The sequence below is a fragment of the Mobula birostris genome, chromosome 21 (assembly GCF_030028105.1).
Source record: "Mobula birostris isolate sMobBir1 chromosome 21, sMobBir1.hap1, whole genome shotgun sequence".
NCBI lineage: Eukaryota > Metazoa > Chordata > Chondrichthyes > Myliobatiformes > Myliobatidae > Mobula > Mobula birostris.
The window spans coordinates 39,297,337-39,318,654 of NC_092390.1; the positions used below are offsets into that span (position 1 = coordinate 39,297,337).

Here is a 21,318-nt window from a genome sequence, read left to right on the forward strand (position 1 = left end):
ACCTTAGAAGAATAATTGTAGAGCTGCATGAAGTTGGAAAAGGCTACAAAAGCATTTTTAAAGACCCAAGTGTTCATCAGTCCACAGTATGAGAAATTGTCTACGAATGGAGGAAATTCACTACTGTTGCTCTCCCTAGGAGTGGGTGTCCTGCAAAGATCACACCAAGAGCACAACGTGCAATGCTGAAGGTGAAAAAGAACCCAAGGATAACAAAAGACCTGTAGAAATCTCTAGAACTTGCTAAAGACTTTGTTCATGTGTCCACTATAAGAAAAACCATAAGCAAGAATGGTGTTCATGTAAGGACACCACAGAAGAACCCACTCTCAAAAAAACAAAAAAAAATTGCAGCACATCTCAAGCTTGCAAGACTATCTGGATGTTCCACAACATTTCTGGGGCAATGTTCTGTGGACAGATGAGACAAAAGTTGAGCTTTTTGGCATAAATTCACCCTGCTATGTTTGGAGAAAAAGGACACTACACACCAACACCAAAACCTCTTCCCAACTGTGAAGCATGGTTTGGGCTGTTTTGTTGCCTGAAGGGCCTGGACAGCTTGCAATTGCTGAGGGAACAATTAACTCAAAATTCTATCAAGACATTTTACAGAGTAAAATGCAAGCAGGGTAGCAGTCCATCACCTGAAGCTTAATAGAAGCTGGATGCTATAACAAGACAATGATCTGAAACACAAGAATAATCAACAGAATAGTTTAAAAAGAAAATTAGTGTTTTGGAACGGCCAAGTCACTGTCCAGTGCTTAACCCAATTGAGATGCTGTGGCATGTCCTGGAGAGGACTGTTCATGCAAGGTATCCCAAAAATATTGATGAACTGAAACAATTTGTATGGAGGCGTGGTCTAAAATTCCTCCTCGCTGTTGTGCAAGTCTAATCAGCCCCTACAGGAAATGTTTGGTGAAGGTTATTGCTGCTAAAGGTTCTACCAGTTATTAAATACAAGGGCTCACATACTTTTTCCAGCTTGGACTGTGAACGATTAAACAATGTGTTCAATAAAGACATGAAAAGTACAATTGTTTGTGTTACTAGTTTAGGTAGATTGGGTTTGTCTTAGTATTGTGACGTAGAAGAAGGTCAGACCACATTTTATTAGTAATTAATGCAGAAAACCAAGTAATCGCAATGGGTTCACAAATTTTTTTCTTGCAACTATGTTTGATAATTTCACAGAACTTGATATAGCAAAATGACATCCTTTGCAATACACATTGAACAGTTCCCTACTATTTATAGCTTTAGACGTTTGTAGATATTAACTTCATACTGTGAACAAGCTGGTTGCCATTCCTATTTCCAAAAAGGCTTTCCTTTGCCTACTTTGTAATTAAGTGCTCAAATACTGGTTACTTCTTATTCCTTGGCATAATGCCATATTTTAAAGAATTCTGCAAATTTAATTCAATTCCACTACATTTAAAATGGAAATGGCTAAGTAAAATGGAAATATCGCGTTTTTTAAAAAGCGTTCAGTATTTTCTTTCCTAATTAAAGGTTCTATCACTCTACTGTTCTTCCTTGGACTTTAAATACATCAAATGGTTAAACATGTCAAATCTTTACTCTCCAAAACTGTTTCAACTCTTGGCTACATCTCTGATAACTAAGCAGTGTGTGAGACCACTATATTTTAATCAGCTACCAAAATTCCACATCTCTATCGTTTCAATCCTAAAATTGAATGACTCTATAAAATGATGATCAACCAAAGAATAATCTCCATGAAAATCTTAATACCATCTGAAGAGAGCAAAAACAAACCTAAAGACAAAGTTTAAAAAATATATAATTTACTTTAACTAGAAGCTGGTTTAGGGCCATCTTCATGATTTAAGGTACTGCTAAATTTCTTCCTACTCCCCATTCAAAAGTAAATTACATTCAATGAAGGAATCTTTAAAAGTTACATTTCACTAATTATAAAAACCTAAGTTAGGCTTGCAGTGTAAGATGTCTGCATTTGATCCATAATCGAAGTCATGTTACATTCCTCCAGATACATTTTAATTATGTCAAATCCTTTAACTGTACCAAGTTCTCACTTTTGTGCATGTGCATGTTACAACCCAATTGTATCTACAATACCGACACAACCCTGGAATTGCCCAGCCTGAGGAAGCCAGATACTATACAAAAACTGCTCTTTTACTATCAATTTTTCACTACCTAGTAGAGGCCGCAGATTACTACATATTGGGTGCTAGCTTAACAACTCTCTGTACTGTCAGGATCTAAACATAGCAACTTTACAAACCTTAAGGTTGCATAAAAAAACTTTATTTAAAAAAAAATGAGACAATCACAACTTTGCTCTGTAAAATTCATTGAATAGTAAATGCAGTGGACCCAATAACTTTACAAACAATGCTTTCCATGAAGATGAATATAAATGATCACATTAGGTTACACATCCTTTTACATCAATTACCCAATAAAGGAAATTTATTAACTTTGATCTTGTATTAAAAGCTGTAAAAATAAGGCATCTTGGGCACTGCAATATAAACAAACTACTTGCAGGCTTCACTTCAATGCACCAATTCTCTCTTCAGGCTCTTCATTTTCAAGTTTAGTATCAGCAGTTCTTCGTTTATGGAGTCGATCCATTTAAAATTTCTCTCAAAATACTTCAACCATAAAAAAAATTGAGAAGGCATGTTATTTGCTTTAAAATTTTCCTCAATCAGCCACATTGTTCCATCTTATAGAAGAAACAATCTTAATCTCTTCAAAGCCAAATTGCCAGGTATTCAATGCACTTCTCTCTCAAATTTTAATGAAGTCTTCCAGAGATTTAGTAACTCTGATCAGTTGTGAGAATGAGAAGAGGAATGGGGGCAATGATCAGAGTTTACAAGATTTAAAAAAATCCTTCACATTAACAAATAATAATTGTTTGATTTGTTAGGTACTTTAATCTACAGCCATATATCTATGGCATTCTAATGAAATTACATTTCAACCACTTAACCAAACAGAAATCGGTCATGGCTTCCCCATTTCTTTTTCTATTACTGGTGATTATTCAAGTAAAAAGGATAAATCCACTGTTGAGAAAGCCTGAGATAATGCATTCCATTTACAAACCAAATTCCATTTCACAATGGAATCATTATCTGACAACTAAACTGCACGTTTAAATAATTATATAAGTGAATAAGCCACACAAAAAAAATTAGTGAACACATAAGCATAATTGTTCAAAGAACCATAAAGCCAAATTTCAATCCAAAACCACCTTTTGATTTATTACAATATTTTAAGCTATAAACAATTCAGAAATTTTTTAGCAACATAAATGAGATGGCAACACAACTCTACAAAGAATGAGGTACAGTTTTAAATAAAAGTTACATGAAGTCAAAAAAAAGCAGTATCAAAACAACTCAAACTGCTTGGAAAAAAATGTAGTTAAGGTTGTGGACCTTTGGAGTCTTGATTATCCTGGCTTCAGGATAATCAACGGCATTATCCCAAATTCCAAAGAGATTCAAACAAAAAGGTTTTTAGATACAATTATTGTAAACTTTAGATGGAAACACAAATACTGTTTTAAATAAATGGTAAAATTAAAATCACAGAAGATCCATTTTGGTTGATATGCTACCACATACTTAAAAATGTAATTTGCAGCAAGTTAAAATTATTATATATATGCCTGACAGTTATTGCAAGTACCATGGTTACAGCTAGACATTTAAATAACACCAAAGGATATACATGTTTTTAAAATTTAAAACTCTAGAAGTGGGCAAGTGCTGCAGCAAGTAGTGCCAGTGCCACAAGCCTTAGGAGCTGTGACAGTGATGTTTTTTTTTTAAATAAACTACTTTACCCCAAATTGTGTTGCTGGAAAAATTGGTTAATAGGTTAATCCAATAGACAGTCCTAGCTCCAGTCCAATGCACAAATGCTTTTTCTTAACTATTTGACAATTAAGCACAAAAAGTATTCTGGCAAATCAGTTAATGTTGTGCAAATTTGATATTTAATGCTATTTTCAATAAATTCCTTTCCAAACATTTTTGTACATATAACACAAAACTTGCCCTGCAGTTAGACTGGAACCTCAACTTCAAACATGATCTAACTGGTATCCCTACGTTTTCAGTGTGCCTCAAGTCAGTAGACTGGGAGAAAAAAAAAGCCCTATAAAATATAAACCTGTGTCAACAAATAGGACTTTAGGTGTCATCTCCAATTTATTCATTTTGACAGTCAATGCTATCCATAGTTAAGTCATGTCCATTAGGCATCAGCTAATGAACATGACCATTCTAGGGAATTATTTCTCACAAATTCTCAACCAAACCAATACTTTGATGTTTTGATAATTAAATTATTATTTAACAACGGTATCTCACCTGTGTCTTTCACCTCTGCTTAAGTATGCAGAAAATCAAATGTTGGACAAATGATTCCGTTTAGTCATTCAGCACCTGACCTGGCTGGACTACAGATTATTAGGCCCCGTTCTCTTGCAGAAACTCCAATTTCTGCTCATATTGGAATGTACATGATTTTTATTTTTTTTTTTAAAAAGTTTAAACTGTTATTTGTAACTCTTCTTCCTTCACCCCAATACTTACGACTATTTTGTCACAGACTGAAAATACCTAATTTACTTCCTTTGCCACTTACTTCTTTTGCCCTTGACTCCCGCTGAAGAATCTAATTCATCTTCATATATAATTGTGCCGATTTCCCCAGACCAACTGTAATGCCTTTAAAATGAAATATGATCTTACTAAACTGCTTACTTTCAACTTGCCTTCCTTGTGCCGTTGACATTGATGGTTATTTGTTTCAATTAATTATTGTTCTTCCCTTTCAGATTTGTCATTTACTCATCAATAGCTGAATTTGCAAACTACCACAGAATCTCCAACTCCTCTTTGTACTTCATGTTTTCAATTCTGACTTTTGCAAAATTAATTTGAATCACATTTCCTTAGAATATACAAGTTGGCCCATGAAGGCTATGGTGGCTCTCAGGGCAATGCCATTCCTCCAATTGTTTTCCTGTAAAGTTTTCTGTCTCTCATGTCCATCAATTTCACCCTTATTCTCCAATTCTACCTAAACCATGGGTAATTAACCTATCAATTTGGTGTTTCACATCTGCAGTGAAAGCAAAACATCCAGGGGAAAACACAAAGAAAACCAACAGCAGAGGTCAAGATCTAACCTGGACACTGCTGCTACTCCAATCAAGCTCTCACATAGGAATAGCTCCAAAAGTAACCTGATATTCTATGACAATGTAACAAGGTAAAGACCCTCAGTAGTGTAGTGGTAGCACAATGCTATTACAGCTCGGGATGTTCTGGAGTTCCATGTTCAATGTTGACACTATACTGTAAGGAGTCCCTGTACATCACCTCCCATGGAATGTGTGGCTTTTCCCAGGTCCTCTGCTTTCCTTCCACCTCCAAAGGCGTACCAGGTAGGTTGAGATTGGTTATTGTAAATTGCCCTGTGATTAAGTTAGGGCTAATCGGGTTTGGTGAGGTGGTATGGCTCAAAGGGCCGGAAGAGCCCACTCCAGACTGTATTGCTAAATAAATTAAATCTCTCAGCCTAGCCCATCTGTGGTTTTTAAAATTTAGTTTTGAGGTATTATAGGTATCCTGTAATAGCTCAAAAAAAAAAATGAGCTGGATCTATTCTTACAAAAGTTTTCACTTATAATGTAACAGTGTACATAACACTTGGATGTTTCTTCCTGCAAACCAGAATCTACCCTGCTACCTCTCATTTCTCATCTAAAATGTTACCCACAAGATTGAAAGTGTGTATTTATATGGATGTGACACCACAATAAACTCTTATCTCCAAATGAGGACACTTAATGTCCACATTCAGTACAGGATATACACTATCAAAAACTAGGTCCATCAAAACCACTGCTTTCAATCTCTGTAACAGTTTCCTAACCATCAATTTTAAAACAAAATTCAGATTGTTGGCAAACTTGGTATATGATCTTCAGACTCATTTAATTCAGTTCAACTGACATGTAATTCAAGATCTATTGTTTTGTCATTAGGATTTCCCCTCTTACTACGCAAAGTAGATACTTTGGCTTCTGATTAAAAAGCAATTCAAAATGTAAAATTCTTTGATTCATGATTTGGTCTTCTCCCTGCACTTCAACTCACTTTCTCCACTGAGATACTTTTGCTTTTTCTAGCTCCCAATTTACTAAATTACACCGAATAATCTTTAATCAAAAAGATTTGAAGAATCTCCACTATTCCTTCACTGTCTGCTACTATAAAGATCCACTCAAGGAATTCCACAGTAACCACCCACAAAGAAAGTATGGGCCAATTTCCTGCCAAGCTCAAATTAAAGTTATTTCACCATTATATGCAGAGACCAAATTAGTGAAATGAAAAGTAAACTACCAGAGTTAACCATTGCTCATATTTTCCACTGTATCTAAATCTGAAAATCCCCACTTTGCCATTAGGGATTTAATCAGACCTTTTCAGGTTGTACTCGATGCAACCTTCAGCTTTCAAGCTTCAACCATCTTTTAAACTTTTGCTCAGGACATAAAATACACTGAAAAATCCTTAGTTATATTAAGTTTGACATTTTTGGCATAATTATTGCTTAGTTTTATAGGGCTGGGTTGTTTACCAAGTGGCTCAGATGTCTCCTCCTAAAAAACACTGGTAGTTCCACTTGCTCAATATTCCTCAGCAAATTTGGGATTTGTGCATAAGCACACATCTGAAGTCCTGAATTTCAGAACCACCATTGATCTCAAACACAAGTGCAACTAGACAGCACAAAGTTCTCACAATTACTCAGCACTTGGGTCAGTAAATCGGCAAGGTCTCCAATGGATTTCTAATGCAGAGGGAAGACTACGAAGCACAAGAAACAGAATTCAATCTAAAATTGAAATGAAGATGTATTTTAAGAAAATGGCAGCTGCTCTTTAATAGCTCCAGAATACTTCCAACTGTCAATGTTCAGTGTTTCAATCTTTGTCAGTCAACTATGTCACAATGTGGCTCAAGTTTCCCCACCCTTTCACATACACACAAAAGTTGTCAGTTCTACAGAATAGAAAATGACCTTTCAGCCCACCATGCTCATTGCACCACTCTCATTTACTCGCAACAGGTTTGGAGCTTTGTATGCCTCAACTACTAAATACTTGTTTCTTCAAATGTTGTGGGAGAAACTGCCTCCGTCACTACTATGGTTCTGATACCAAGACAGAACATTGCTTCATCAATGAAGCTTTAGCAAGGATGTGACCACTAGGAGACCCATCAAAATTAAATGGGAGTTTGTGGACAAGCAACCACAAGTGGATCACTGCTGACACATTCTGGGGCACATTGAATTATGTTTCCTTATAATGTTTTCATATGTTTCTACTTCAAAATGAAATTTGTGTACCTCCAACATTTAGCATGTGGACTGCAAGTCAAACATTGCTTCTTTGCTTGAATTGTTTAATATGATCTGTTGATCAACCAACTTGATTGTTGTTGCTGCAAATTGCTTGATCTTCATGTCAATACTTTCGATGTCAGAACAAGTACCAAAAATTTGCTGAAATTTGAGTAAACGCTTCCTTCTTCATTGAAGTTGAAATCACTGATACAGAATAGTTTTGACTGCATCCCAAAAAGCATTTTTCATTTTGATGCTTCATTTCTTCCTCCAATAATCAAGAAAATCAAAATTACTTTCCCCTATATGTAAACCTAAACTGTCTGCAAAGCATTTCCCAATGTTTAAAAAAAATCTTAAGTTGTGCAGAGTACATCAAAAGTTGAAAACTGTCCTTTTATTCCTTTAGCACACATTTAGCAATTGAATAAGATTTGAACACATTTTCCAATCCACAAAATAGTTCAATTCTCCTGAACATCAACACAATAACTTTAATTTCTCAAGTTTTCCTTGCCCTTTGTTTGCCAAAATGTGAAATTAAGATCCTTGGATCAAAATTTACTTTCAGATGTGGCTGCTTCTTAAATTCCACGTTTCCTACTTCACTGTACTAAACAGAAGGTCGTTCTGGTTGTTTAGTAATCCAATTAAATTCTCTTGATAATGGTTCCAAGTTTGCCATAATGATTTGAATCCAGGTGTCTACTCACTTACGAAATGTTTCTCTTTACTTTCAAACCTTTGCCTTTCAAACCAGAAAAATCAAAATACTATTAAAGGCAGAATAGACTATTGCCTTGGCTCTTCTCAGTGTTGGCCCAGCACATGAACTTGTCCCCAATTTGCTAGAAAGCAAAACAGATATGGTACACGATCTGCAAGCAGATCAGCAATGCATCTTTTGAAATAGCAAGATTGTGTGTGACAACCAAGGAATATCCCTCGTCAAAAATGTAAGTATTTATGGAGGCTACAATTTCAACGTAATGAGTGTGTTGCTCTACTTCTCTACTGAAATGTATTTTCATTCAGTGCTCAAAGGCAAGGATCAGAGTTTGGAAATTACTATATTACATTTTATGGTTTACACATGACTGAATTTCAGTTGACTTGTAACGAAATAGATGCAATTTACAAAAGTGAAAATTCACATTCTTTTCTGCTCCAATGGTTGTCACAAGGTTTTAGTCAAAATATAATGGAAGTCATCATACTGGACTTAAACAGCAGACAATATTCTGGTGATGATACTGCAAAATGTACAAGTCCTGAAGATGGAGTGGGTGTGCAGAAAATATTTCCTTGTGAGGAATTCGAGCTAGGGATCGAAGTTTAAAAATAAGACGTCAAACATTCAAGACAGGCAAGTTGAAATTTTTTCTTTGAAACTCTTCCTCACAGGAGAGTAGAAGTAGAATCTCCTAATATACTTTAGACAGAAGTAGAACGATTGCTATTAAATACAAGATGAAAGACTACCGGAGGGGCAAGTAAAAAATGTAGAGCTAAGATTACAGTGACTTCAGTCATGACCACCGAATAGCAGAGCAGCTCAAAGGGCTAGGTAACCACTATTAGCTTGTAAGTACATTCACATCCCCGATGCATTTTACTAACATCCATTTATAAACGTTTATCATGTTTGTGATTCAAAATGACCCATTTATTGGAATTATTTTCATCCAAGGAATCAAGAACCTGTTGTGTACAATGCTTTTCAAGGACACAAATAGATTCATTACACTAAGAATCACAACGATAGTTTTAAAGTTTTAAGTAACTTGCCTTGCAAATGGCACCAATGTACAGATAAAACAATTCTATTTGCATACATCTTCCAGAACAAGGAAGTAGCATTGACTTAAAGTCACTGCAAAGTTAAAACAGAGTTACAGAACTTTTCCAGGTTCTCCTTTCTTCCATTACCCTTGGCAGAGATCCTGAATGCCTGGAAAAGATTCTCCTGGTACAAAATCCTTCTGTAAAAAGGCCAAAATACAAACTATGTAAAGATGAAGATATGACACAATGGTAGCAAAGGTTCCTAAAGTTCTATTGCTCCTGCCTTAAAGTTTAAAGATCTACATAATGTATAACTGAATTTTCCCGCCAAAGTTCAAAGGTTATCATAACATTCAATTAGACAGCTTGTGTATAACCATAGCTGGTTTGCTTGCCTCCACTCAAACTACAGCAATAAGTTCGACTCCTTTAACAGTATCCTATTATTGTTATAGCCTTAAGCCTTTACTAAATCTGTATGTAATTTTTAAAATCAGAGCACAACAAAGGAGTGTACGTGCAAAGATGTACAACCTTATCCAATTGATCTTCAAACTTTGAAGATAAATATTTGAAACACAAATGCAGTTGCAAATTTACAAGGCAAACATAAATCATGAAAGCTCCACACTTCTTTAACCGCCCCCCCCACCCCGAACTGGAATAGATTATTTCTCCATGCATAAATATAATTAAACTCAAATATCACTGTTTAGCCCAAAAGCTTGACTGAGCTTATAATTTGAATTTCCTATTCAAACTTATGAACACTCATGTTCAGTCCTTTTCAGTTCCAAAACAGAACCTAATCCCCTGGCAGGATACAATGAAGCCCTCAGTATATAGATTAAAATTTAACAATGTAATATATTTAACTCTTCATATTCTCCTCCAACCTCCTATATACCCCTACCCCTCCTCAGTTTTCCCCCCTTATATGAGATTGTATACTTGTTTCAATATTTCCCCCCTCCTGTGTCAGTTTTTAAAGTTATGTTTATCTAGGCCATACCTATACCAGTGGTCTACACGATATCACAGACATCTCCTCAGTTTTTTTCTCTTACAGACACATGCTAATTTGTTCTAGTTCAGAAGGATCCTCAATCTCAAGTCTCTCTCTCTCTCTACAAAAGCTACCTAACTGCATGCAGCTTTTTTTTGGTTCTTTGATAGAGTCCAGCAGAGTGAAACAAGATGCTGCAATCGAAAAATTCCATTAAAAAAAAGTCTTTGAATTTGACAAGGTTCAGAAGATGGGCTTATATTCTAAAAAGATCAATTGCCTTTGTTTTTAACCTAGTTATTACAGAAAGTAGATGTTACTTCTAGGAAGTAATGAGGAATATAGGACATATTAATGCCTGATATTTCTATGTACTTACTGCAAGACAATTTATTAGAAATTGTGGATCTCCAAATGAAATGAATGAAAAATTTTAAATCAGAAAAATTAATCAAACTAAAAACTTGTAAATCAAATAGCTTTGACAAGCATTTGCCCATTGCTGATGAATTTACATTATCCTTTAAAGTTCTCCAAATTTTATGAAAACCAGACATCAGTACTGAGACCTCAGCTACCCAGTTATGTCTAAATTTGTCTACGATACAAACATGGTAGAGCTGAAACGATGACATTTAGATGGATTTGCAGAGAATCCTTCTTCTCAAGCCAAAGAATATTAGCAATCAGGTACCCTAAATCAAGACAACAGGTGGCATGTTAGCCTCTACTGATAAGTATTTGGTTAAAAATCAAGAAAACTTTGTTGTAATTCAAGAGGATTTGACATGTGCACATCTTGTGAATGACTGGCCTAGTACAGAAATAAAACAATTTGTTGATGAAAAAAAGAGTAAAAGGTAAATCAGAGTTTACACAAGAAAAAATGAAGACATTAACCTTCTGAAAATTACTACCTCCAAGTCTACATCTGTCCCCAAGAAATACATCATTGCTCAATGTAGCAAATTTTATTGTTCAACAAATTTGATTCTTGCATCTTGTCTGCAGACAGTATTGACCTAAGCTGCATGACGTACAAGTATCAATTACAATTGATCAAATCATGCTTGACCATGAAAGTTCTTCCATGACCACAGTAACCTTTTGTGGCCATGGGGTTTCCAACAAAGGTCCTAGCCCTGCAGCTATGTGCTGTTGCTGATAAAGGTCTGCTTCACTGTTTCCAAATGTCTGTTAATCAGAGACATTTAAAGTGAAATCAATTTGAAAATTAAACTACCTTCAAGAACAGTAAGTGAAATGATAAATACTTAACTATACTTACCTTGCTTTCAAAATGAGGTCATAAAACCTCTGAATTAACAGTATCATGTTAGGTAGAGAAGATTTGGGCCCCTCAGCTTTAAGCCGGCTGAATATGAAGTACATCCAGCTCCCAAGCCAAGTAACAGAATGTCCTCTGGATTCCAGCACATTCCACACTTCCATGATGCTGTGTGGATCACTGAAATCCAGAAAAAATGCACTCCAGGCAGCCAATGTTTCATCTGCAGAAATGCTGACAGGCTGCCAGAGCAAATCAGATCAACATTTCTCTCCAGATTCAATTTAAATTGTTTGAGAGTTGGTAACTTAAACAAGCAATATTACCTGAAACCTGAAGTGACTGATTTCTACAAAACCTAAACTATAAAATATAGATTAAGCCATTGCATTTCAAGAAATTATTTCCAGCCTACTACTTAGGTGTAATTCAAATTGAGAAATAAGAATGCAGTCAATTTCTGTACTTAAGACTGTAACCTGTTGATCTCATGATATTAATGACAATTACACTGGGATGCAAGAAGCACTTATTACTGCAATGCAAGCAATATTCCAAATTAAGATAAATGCAACTTTTGCTCTGCTTTAATCACTTCTCTCCCTATCCACCCTTTTCAAATGTCATAAATGAAAATTTCTTACAATTTTAATTTAGACATTCTTCAATACATTTAATCTGAACCTCACTGGTTTTTTTAGGCATCCGTTAGAATCGTGAGACCATGGATTTGCGCCTTTGAAGATTTCCAGGGCACAGGCCTGGGCAAGGTTGTATGGAAGACCAGCAGTTGCCCGTGCTGCAAGTCTCCCCTCTCCACGCCACCGATGTTATCCAAGGGAAGGGCACTAGGGCTGATACAGCTTGGCACCGGTGTCATCACAGAGCAAGGTGTGGTTAAGTGCCTTGCTCAAGGACACAACACACCGCCTTAGCTGAGGCTCAAACTAGCGACCTTCAGATCACTAGACTGATGCCTTAACCACTTGACGACGCGCCAACACTTCACTGGTTACAGGAAGCAGAATTTTTTTTTAATATACAAAAAGCTTACACAAACTCAATTTTGATCTGATACAATAGAACAGCAAAGGAACCAGGCAAATAAAAATTAATTATGGCCACATTTTGCTAAATTTTGACAATTATTTTAGGTAGTGATTCTGCATATCAGTAATTGCAACACACAAAATGCTAGCGGAAGAGCAAGACAAAAACCATCTATGAAATGAATAAACAGTCAATTTTTCAGGCCAAAACCATTCTTCAGTATGGAAAGGAAGGGGGAAGACACCAGAATAAAAAGATGGGGAGGGGGAGGATAGCTAGGTGACAGGTGAAGCCAGTTCGGTAGGAAAGATGAAAGGCTGGAGAGGAAGGAATCTGACAGGAGAGGAGAGTGGACCACAGGAGAAAGGAGAAAAGTTAGGACCTCAGGGGAGGGAAATGACAGGCAGGTAAGAGGCCAGAGTGAGGAATGGGGGGGGGGGGGGGGAGAGAGAGAAGAAATAGGATTTTTTTTAAAATGGGAGGGTGTTCTCATCTTGGCACATGAGGAGACTATGAACCAACATGCTGGAACAGGAAATGGAATTGAAATTAAAATGTTTGGACACTGTGAAGTTCTGCTTTTGGTGGATGGAGCAGAGGATCTCAGCAAAATGGTCCCCAATTTACCACAGATCTCACCAATGCAGAGGAGGCTGCATCAGGAGCGCTGGACACATTAGACGCAGATTAACACATGAAATATTACCTCACCTGGAAGGACTGTTTTGGGCCCTGAATGGAGGCGAGGGAGGAAGTGAATGGGCAGGTGCAGCACTTTGGCCGCTTGCAGGGGTAAGCGCTGGGAGGAGATTAGTAGGGAGGAGCAAATGGACAAGAGAATCATGGAGGAAAGAAGCGATCCCTGCGGAAGTGGGGTGGTGGTGGGGATGAGGTAAATATATGTTTGGTGGCAGGATCCCTTTCAAGATGGCAGAAGTTTGGGAGGATGATGTGTTGAGTGGAGAGGCTCATGGGGTAGTAGGTAAGGTCAAGAGGAGCTCTATCACTGTTAAGGCAGTGGGAAGATGGGGTGAGTTCAGATGTTCAGGAAGTGGAGGAGATGTGAGCGAGGGCTGCATCTATGGTGGAGGAAGGAAACCTCATTTTTTGAAGGAGGACATCTGATGTTCTGGAAATCAGTAATTGTTCCTCTGCATGTAATCAATTTCCAATCTGGATCAAGTATCGCATACGAGGGGTGATTGATAAGTTTGTGGCCTAAGGTAGATAGTCCCCTCCTACATTTACACACTTAATCCAGCGGTTATGGAGCATACGGATCCCTTCTTTGTAGAAGTGGTCCACAGCAGGGATGATTGATAAGTTCGTGGCCTAAGGTAGAAGGAGATGAGTTATTAACTTCAAACTTTCTGCATTATCACTCAGAGTTGAACTGCACGTGCATGTAATGAGAGCATCTTGGACCTCCAGGTGGTCCATGGCCTAAGGTAGAAGGAGATGAGTTGTACAGCTCTCATTACATGCACGTGCAGTTCAATTCTGAGTGAAAATGCAGAAAGCTTGAAGTTAATAACTCACCTTCTTCTACCTTAGGCCACAAACTTATCAATCACCCCTCGTATATAGGTACCAGGTGACATACACTTCCAAGCTTACTAGAAAAATTTGGTACTAGAACTGAGTATTAGGTACTAATACCTTTCACCTTAAAAAAAAAAGCCACTTTCTATTTTGAACATAAATGAATTCAACTTAAAATCAAATGTGAAGAATCAAATTAACAGCTGGAAGAGCCAGTGGAAAAAACTTGAACTCACTACCTTAATGTTATTTTACAAAATTTATTAAATAATACAAATTAAAGGACATGCATTTCTATTTCATGGTACTTCAAAGTGCTTCGAAACCAAAGTATCTTAAAAACAGTGACTGTAATTTATAAAGCACACAAATTTGCACATAGCCCAATATGATCAAACAGCAGGTAGCTATGGAAAACTTAGTGTTTTAGCAATCCTGAATCTACTCAAGACTCTAAATTCCAAACAAATCTGAAAATGTGTAACATGAGCTAACTATATCCAATGATGATTACTACATGCAGGTAACAGTACTGATCAATGCCTGGATCTAATTAAAATTGCTTATGTATAAGAATGCATTCAAATCTAGAACGGCACTTCTGAACACCAACTTTTATTGATTCAAAAGCACGTCTGGATGTCCAAACACATTTACAGCAATTACTGCAACAATGCTAACACCATTTGTAAATGTAGCCAAGTCTTATTAGAAAAAACTGCTGAAAACTACAAATACCATGTTTAAAATTGTGATATAATTTGGTCTCTTTTCTTAAAGATGCCTTTTATTAACTTTTTGACAAAATAGCAACAGTACTTGGAACCAAGACAAAATATAATTTGTAAGGGCACATTTGGAATACGATGGAATACCCAATTCATCAGCTGGAGTTCACCTATTGTAAAAAAAAATTGGTTTAGCCCTCTGTGGCCACAAGAACCTGCCTCTTGGTGGGAGGGGAGGGGGAGAGAGGCAACTGTCCAAGGACACTGGTTTACAATTCGAGGTCAGCGTGAAGTATTTAAATAAAACAAATATGCCTGTACAACAGTGATGCATTTCAAAGTTATATTAAAAAAGACAATTCTCTCAGAGATCATGTTATCTATCCTAATTTAGTCTTATACAAGGTAAACACTGTGATGTCACAGTAGAGAAAACTCATTGCTCTTTGTTTAGCCAACTTCAGATTCAAATGCAATGCAGATTGAAGCAGCTCAGTACTATCCAGCAGAGTGCTGCAATTGCAATAAATAGATGCAGTTGATTGTTATGAAAAAAAGTTGTATCTACTACAATCAAATGTAATGTAAAATTAGAGCCAGAGTCACCAATCAAATCTAAATATATTGAAGGAATAGCAGACTAATTCAGGATTGTATGCCATTAGGTTTACGTTGCTGCTGATTACGATGCCTTGATGACAGCATTGTTTTAGAAGAAAAATCACTACTGTTTGTACTATTAAACCATGACTATGTAATTCTACTGCAATTCAAAGATCATACTAGTGAACAAGTATTGACAAAAAAATCAAAAGATAAAAAAATTAAACCAGCCTCAATATCACATTCAGAAACATTGTCAATAGCAATGCCAAAATTTTAAGGTGTGTCAGAGACAATTTTGAGATCTATATTCCATGCATTCAATGAGGATAGTTTAGAAAGGCACAAACAGAAGGTCTGGCTTCATTTATTTGTAATTTCAGACTTTTAGTTTAGTTTAGTTCAATAACTTCCATTGAGTCACTTGGCATTATTCTATCTGAATAATTATTTCAAGATATTGTTTTGTGAAACTACATACGGATAAAACGTATCTCAATCTGATTTTTCAACAGAGACTAGTCAGCCTACCTCTTAGGTTGCTGCATTCATTCAAATTAACTGGGTTAATCATGTGAATATTTTCCCTAATTTTCCACCTCATACTTAATTGCAAGACATCAAAGAGTATTTCTCATTCCATCATTAAAACTGCTGAAAATAGTGCTGTGTCTAAATGCCATATAGGACATATACAAGCAGTATGCAATGTTTTTTTTGTAAGTCAAAGCTACATTATTCAATAATGAGACATACTGATTTATGCTCAGGATTTAATGACAACAGCTTCAGAATTTATCAGATTATGGCTTATCAAAGCACTTTTCAGATCCCTATTTTGGATATCATTTTGTGCTGTGTCATATGACGCAGGTAATCATGGTCCATCCATGACCATGATTATCCCTGACAGATTGTTCTACAGAAGCAGTTTGCTATTGCCACCTTCTGATATTTTTGAATATAACCAAACATTAAAATTTTACTGACTTTTATATTCACATCCATAAAGTAGTTCCATTCATGTGCAAGAGAACAATGATGCACATTACAATTAGATTCATTTTATGGATGCAAAGCCAGTATAGTCAAAGGAAATGATCAAGTTACTAAATGTGCTGCCTGTCAGACGTGGGACACAAAAAAAATTGACTGACAATTCACAGTATGAAAGATTTATTTTGTAAAAGCAAGCTTTGAATTTCAATGGAATGAAACCACAGCAATGAATACAGAACCAAGAGCAAATTTAATGAGTGGATCCCCAAAGTTCATTGGACATGCACACCCAACTTTTTGCTTAGCCAAAAGTGCAAAACAAATCTCTCAAACAACTTAAGTTGTCTATTATTAAAAGTATTCATCTGATTTATTAATCAAATGTTTATTTTATTCCCACAAGTTTATATGTAACACAGGCATGAATGCTGAAGCAAATTGTGCCTTCATAATAGAACAGGTATGCATCAGCTAAGACACAGGCATAGGTGCTTTTACAGCTCACTCCCATACAGGGTTTACCACAGGAGTTCAAGGCTTGATCTGATTTTTTTTTGACACCAGTTCTATTATTCAATTTTTAAATTTCATTTCCCATTTAGTCTCTAATCACTTTCTTGTATACCATTACTGTTTGACACACTATAATTGATTTATTCTTATTTAGAGTTTTCCCCAAATTTATTTCCTACATTTCAATGTTAAGCAGTATTTAAGATACATTTTTATGAAGGCTGCCCCTGACTACAGGCTTTAGATATCAGTTATTAACGCTCCTAAATACAAATGATCAACTCAATAGAATGCAAATCCAATTCTGTTTTTTTACTATCCCACTGGACAGTAACACAGAAACAAAACTGATGTTGCATCGTTCCTTGGTTGTCAAGCCGTAGAAATTTATTGATTATAATCCAACCCTTGTTTTCAATTATCTAAGTACGCATGAAATGAAACAAACCTCCTGAAAAAGGCACATTGCCCTAGGAAACAAATACGCCGAGTTTTGCAGGTGTGTGATCTACCGCCGCCTATTTCACAGCTTATTTTGTGTCATTCGCCAACCTCCCCACCGAAGCCGCCGCGACCGAAGTTAAATTTTAACATAACGCAGAACCTAGCAGTTGCTACATTCAATGTTTCTTGTAGATCCAAAGTTCCCGAACTTGCGCTACTTCTCGACACCTGAAGTGTCTAGGCGTCATGTAAATGGAAAGGATCAGCGGTCCAGTCTTCAGCGCACAGAACGTATAAACCAGGAATGAATACACACCTAAATATACCACCTTGTACGATTTATCCTCCAAAAACGTGAAACTCGTAAGCGTGATACTTACAGTTGTGAAGGGGTTGTTTACTTACCAAAAGATGTACTAAAGCGCTGCTTAACATGGCTGCGGATTTGCTCCTACTTACCCGTTGGCCGACATTTTAGACAAGGACTCACCTATATTTAGTCCTGTAACTAAATCCGTCTAAAGTCAGTCTGATTATACTTACCCATCGGGAACCGTATTCTTCTTCACCATGGCTTATAGGAGCCGATGGAATCACTGCAGCAAATAGAAAAATTGTGCTGTTAAACGTTTTAACTTCGATTTGATTCAGTCAACAGGCACCAGAGACCAGGCCTCGATCCTTTCATACTAATATTAACTGCGTGACTGCGCTTAGCCTCCAAAGTTCAAAAGTAGGATGTTTATGCCTCAATTTAGTGTCTTTTAATTAGTGGAAATATAATAGAAAACCTACCCCGGCTTTTTAATATGTTTGTAGTAATAAACAACTATTCGTCCTGATCTATTCCCTACAATCAACAACCGGGCCGAGAAATTTCCAGAACATAGTAACGCGCATGTGTAGGATGACGCTCTAACATCAACCTTTGACTTTAAATAAAGCGCGCAGACGCGGGGCTGAGGCGGTTGGAGTGTAGTTGCAGCAGGTAACAGATGCCTGAATAGAAAACGGATTGTTTGCTTCGCAGGTGCCGAGCAGCAAATAAATGACTGATCAATAGACCCAGAAAGATCTTTGAATAAAGTGTTATCATTATGCTTCAAGGCAAATGAGAAAACTACATGAAGGTGTAAACTTTCTCTGCGGACAATACGAATTCAAGCAAAAAGTGGTACTCTGATTTGTGCCAATTCCTTTGGAATAATACATTTATTCTGTAATGTTAAGCTATCTGGGGTTAGTATTACCTGAAGAAGTTATTTCAAGTGGTTAGTATAAAATCCATTGCAATAATCAGCCTTAAGCAGAAGACTTGGCTTCAATTCTTTATGTCCTCATCTCAATGAATTTTGAGTTTGATGTGATACTGAGCTTTTCCTCCATTTTTTTATTCTATCATTTTTTTAAAACTTGGGCAGGATTCTTCATCCTAGGGTGGACTTTTTCTCTCATCTTCAGATTCCCAGATCTATATAAACCTCATTCTCTATCTATCCTCTTACCCTGTAGATCTTTTCACCACCAAAATTTTCCTCCACTCACTAGGACCAACCCAACGTTTTTAATAAACCTGTAACAAGTGCAGTGCTATCATTTGGTAACCTAATGCCCTCTTTACATAGACTGAATGACAGTTCTCTTTGTCATTTCTTAAAACCATGGCCCCACTATTAAACATCAAGCTATCATTTCCCAAACTGTTACTCATCTAATTTTCTCTAGCGATATCTTTTCCACTGCCTCGAAACTCATGATTCACTTCTACTTCCCCTCTTAGATTTATAAGCATGATTGCATCAGTTAATCTGTTATTTTTGTGTCTTCCTGCCCCAAGAATTTTTTTTGTCATGACTAGCTTTTTGCCCAGTTTATTTTCTTCAGTTTTCATCCATAGCATTTCTAAGGAGATTGAGGCAAGCAAGGTTCCCTCCCACCACCCCCCTCACCCCACATCTTAACTGACTTTTATAGGAGCACCATTGAGTGTCCCGACAAGTTTCATCTCCAGCTGGTATAGGAGCAGCTGAGCATCAGACCAGAAGTCCCTACAAAAGACTGTGAGAATGGCCGAGAGGATCATACGTGTCTCCCCACCATCCATCAGAGCCCTTAATATTATCTAAGATCCCACCCATCCATCCAGCATCCTCCTTGACTTTCAACCTTCAGGTAGGAGACGCTGATGCATAAAACAAGAACAAGCGGGATGAGAAACAATTTCTTCCATCAGGCCATTAGACTTCTGAACTCCCTGCTGCATCGCATTCGAAATGTCACTGGTTAATCTGTTCCATACCTTACAATAATTAATTTATTCAGTTTACTTTGTTTATTTATGCATAATTCATCTGTAGACTTTATTCTTACTTTCATAAGTTATTGTGTGTTATATGTGTGTTGCGTGTACTACTGTGCTTTTCACCCTGGTTCGGAGAAATGTTGTCTTGTTTGACAGTATACATGGATACTGACTTGACTTCTGATATCTGTTGCCATTTTGATGGTTGTTCCTTCCCACCAAAATAGTTCTCTCATGTGAAACAACAATTCAGTTACTCTGCTTCCAAACTAGTGAATTGATGTATTGATAATAATGTGATAGCTACAATGGAGTGACCAAACATAGATTGGGTATCTGCTTTGCAGAACTCCTCTATTCAGTCTGCAATTCGCCTAAGCTTCTTGTTTCATTAGGTCATAGAGTAATGTAGCACATAAACTGACTATCTGGCCCAGCCCATCCATGTAAAAGGCACAGAATTATTTTTGACTTATCAGAGTAGTTGCGATTGCCTACCAATGACTTATCTGAAAATGCCATTAGAATAAACCATGATGCTGTGCTGAGATGCTGTGATGTGGAACCTATGAGTCTGTTCAGCTTCTTGCAGACAGGGCTACACAAAGAATCCAAGGACTACACTTCTGGAATACAATGAAAATTTCAGATAATCAAAAATGAAGTTGGAGACACAAGAGACTGCAGATGCTAGAATGCAATGTATGCTGGAGGAGCTCAGCGGGTCGGGTAGCATCTTTGCAAGTACTGCGTCAAGGCTGAGATCAAAGGGGTAGTGGGGAGATGGGCCAATATGGGTGGACTGGGGAGGGGTGAAAGATGATGGGTGGGTGGAGTTGGGAGACATTGGCATGCGGAATTTGATAAGTAAAGGAGGTGTGACAGGAACTATTAGGTGAGAAACGAGTCAAGGAATGGCAGATGGAACAGGATTGGCGGGGGGGATAGGTGATTTGACAGTGAAATCCTGTGGATGAACTATGTGCAGGTACTAGATGGATGGAACCAAGGGGGAAGGGATACAAAAATGGGTGAAGGGGAATGGGTGCTAGAAAGGCAGAGGATGGGTTGGGGGACATAAATAGACGGATGGAAGGGGGATGGGAATAAAGATGGGTGAGGGTGGGCTGGAAAGGCAGAAGGTGGGATGGATGGATTGGAGGGGGAAGGAGTGACTTAAAATTGCAAAACTCAAAATTCGTGTCATTGGACTGGATGACAGAACATTAATTTCACTGCAATGCTCTTGAATCAGAAAAAGCTCAAAACCTCTCACAATTGCTTTTGTTGAAGTTGCTTGTACACCTTTGTTACGTTTGGATGAGAAAGAAACCATTGATACTGCATTAGCACAAGGGAAAGCAAACAGATATGGAAGAGAAAGCAGTGATAAACTGAATGAATGAAAGCTGTGAAGGAACAGGAAGCAATCACTTAGGGCAAAGGGCAAACATTTAGTAAACATACATTTTTGCTGTTGTTGGAAAGCTGAGTTTTATAACTATGTTTGAGCAACAAAAGAAGATCTACGGTTGTTGACTTACAAATTGGGCCTAACAAGAATTTACTCATGTGAGCTTTAAAACTGAAGAACATTTGGAATGGGATTGGA

General features: G+C 37.1%; 1 protein-coding gene across 2 annotated transcripts in view; it reads right to left on the bottom strand.

The window, feature by feature from the left end:
- Positions 1-18,288, bottom strand: part of LOC140185749 (RNA/RNP complex-1-interacting phosphatase-like) — a 47,663-nt gene extending 29,375 nt beyond the window's left edge. For both annotated transcript variants that reach the window (XM_072239353.1, XM_072239351.1), the window contains exons 1-2: positions 18,200-18,288; positions 17,948-18,000 (exon numbers count right to left, since the gene is read on the bottom strand). In XM_072239353.1, the coding sequence (XP_072095454.1) occupies positions 17,948-17,976 (29 nt within the window). In that variant the 5' untranslated portion in view covers positions 17,977-18,000; positions 18,200-18,288. The remainder of the gene's footprint in view (positions 1-17,947; positions 18,001-18,199) is intronic.
- Between the last annotated feature and the right edge of the window lie 3,030 nt (positions 18,289-21,318).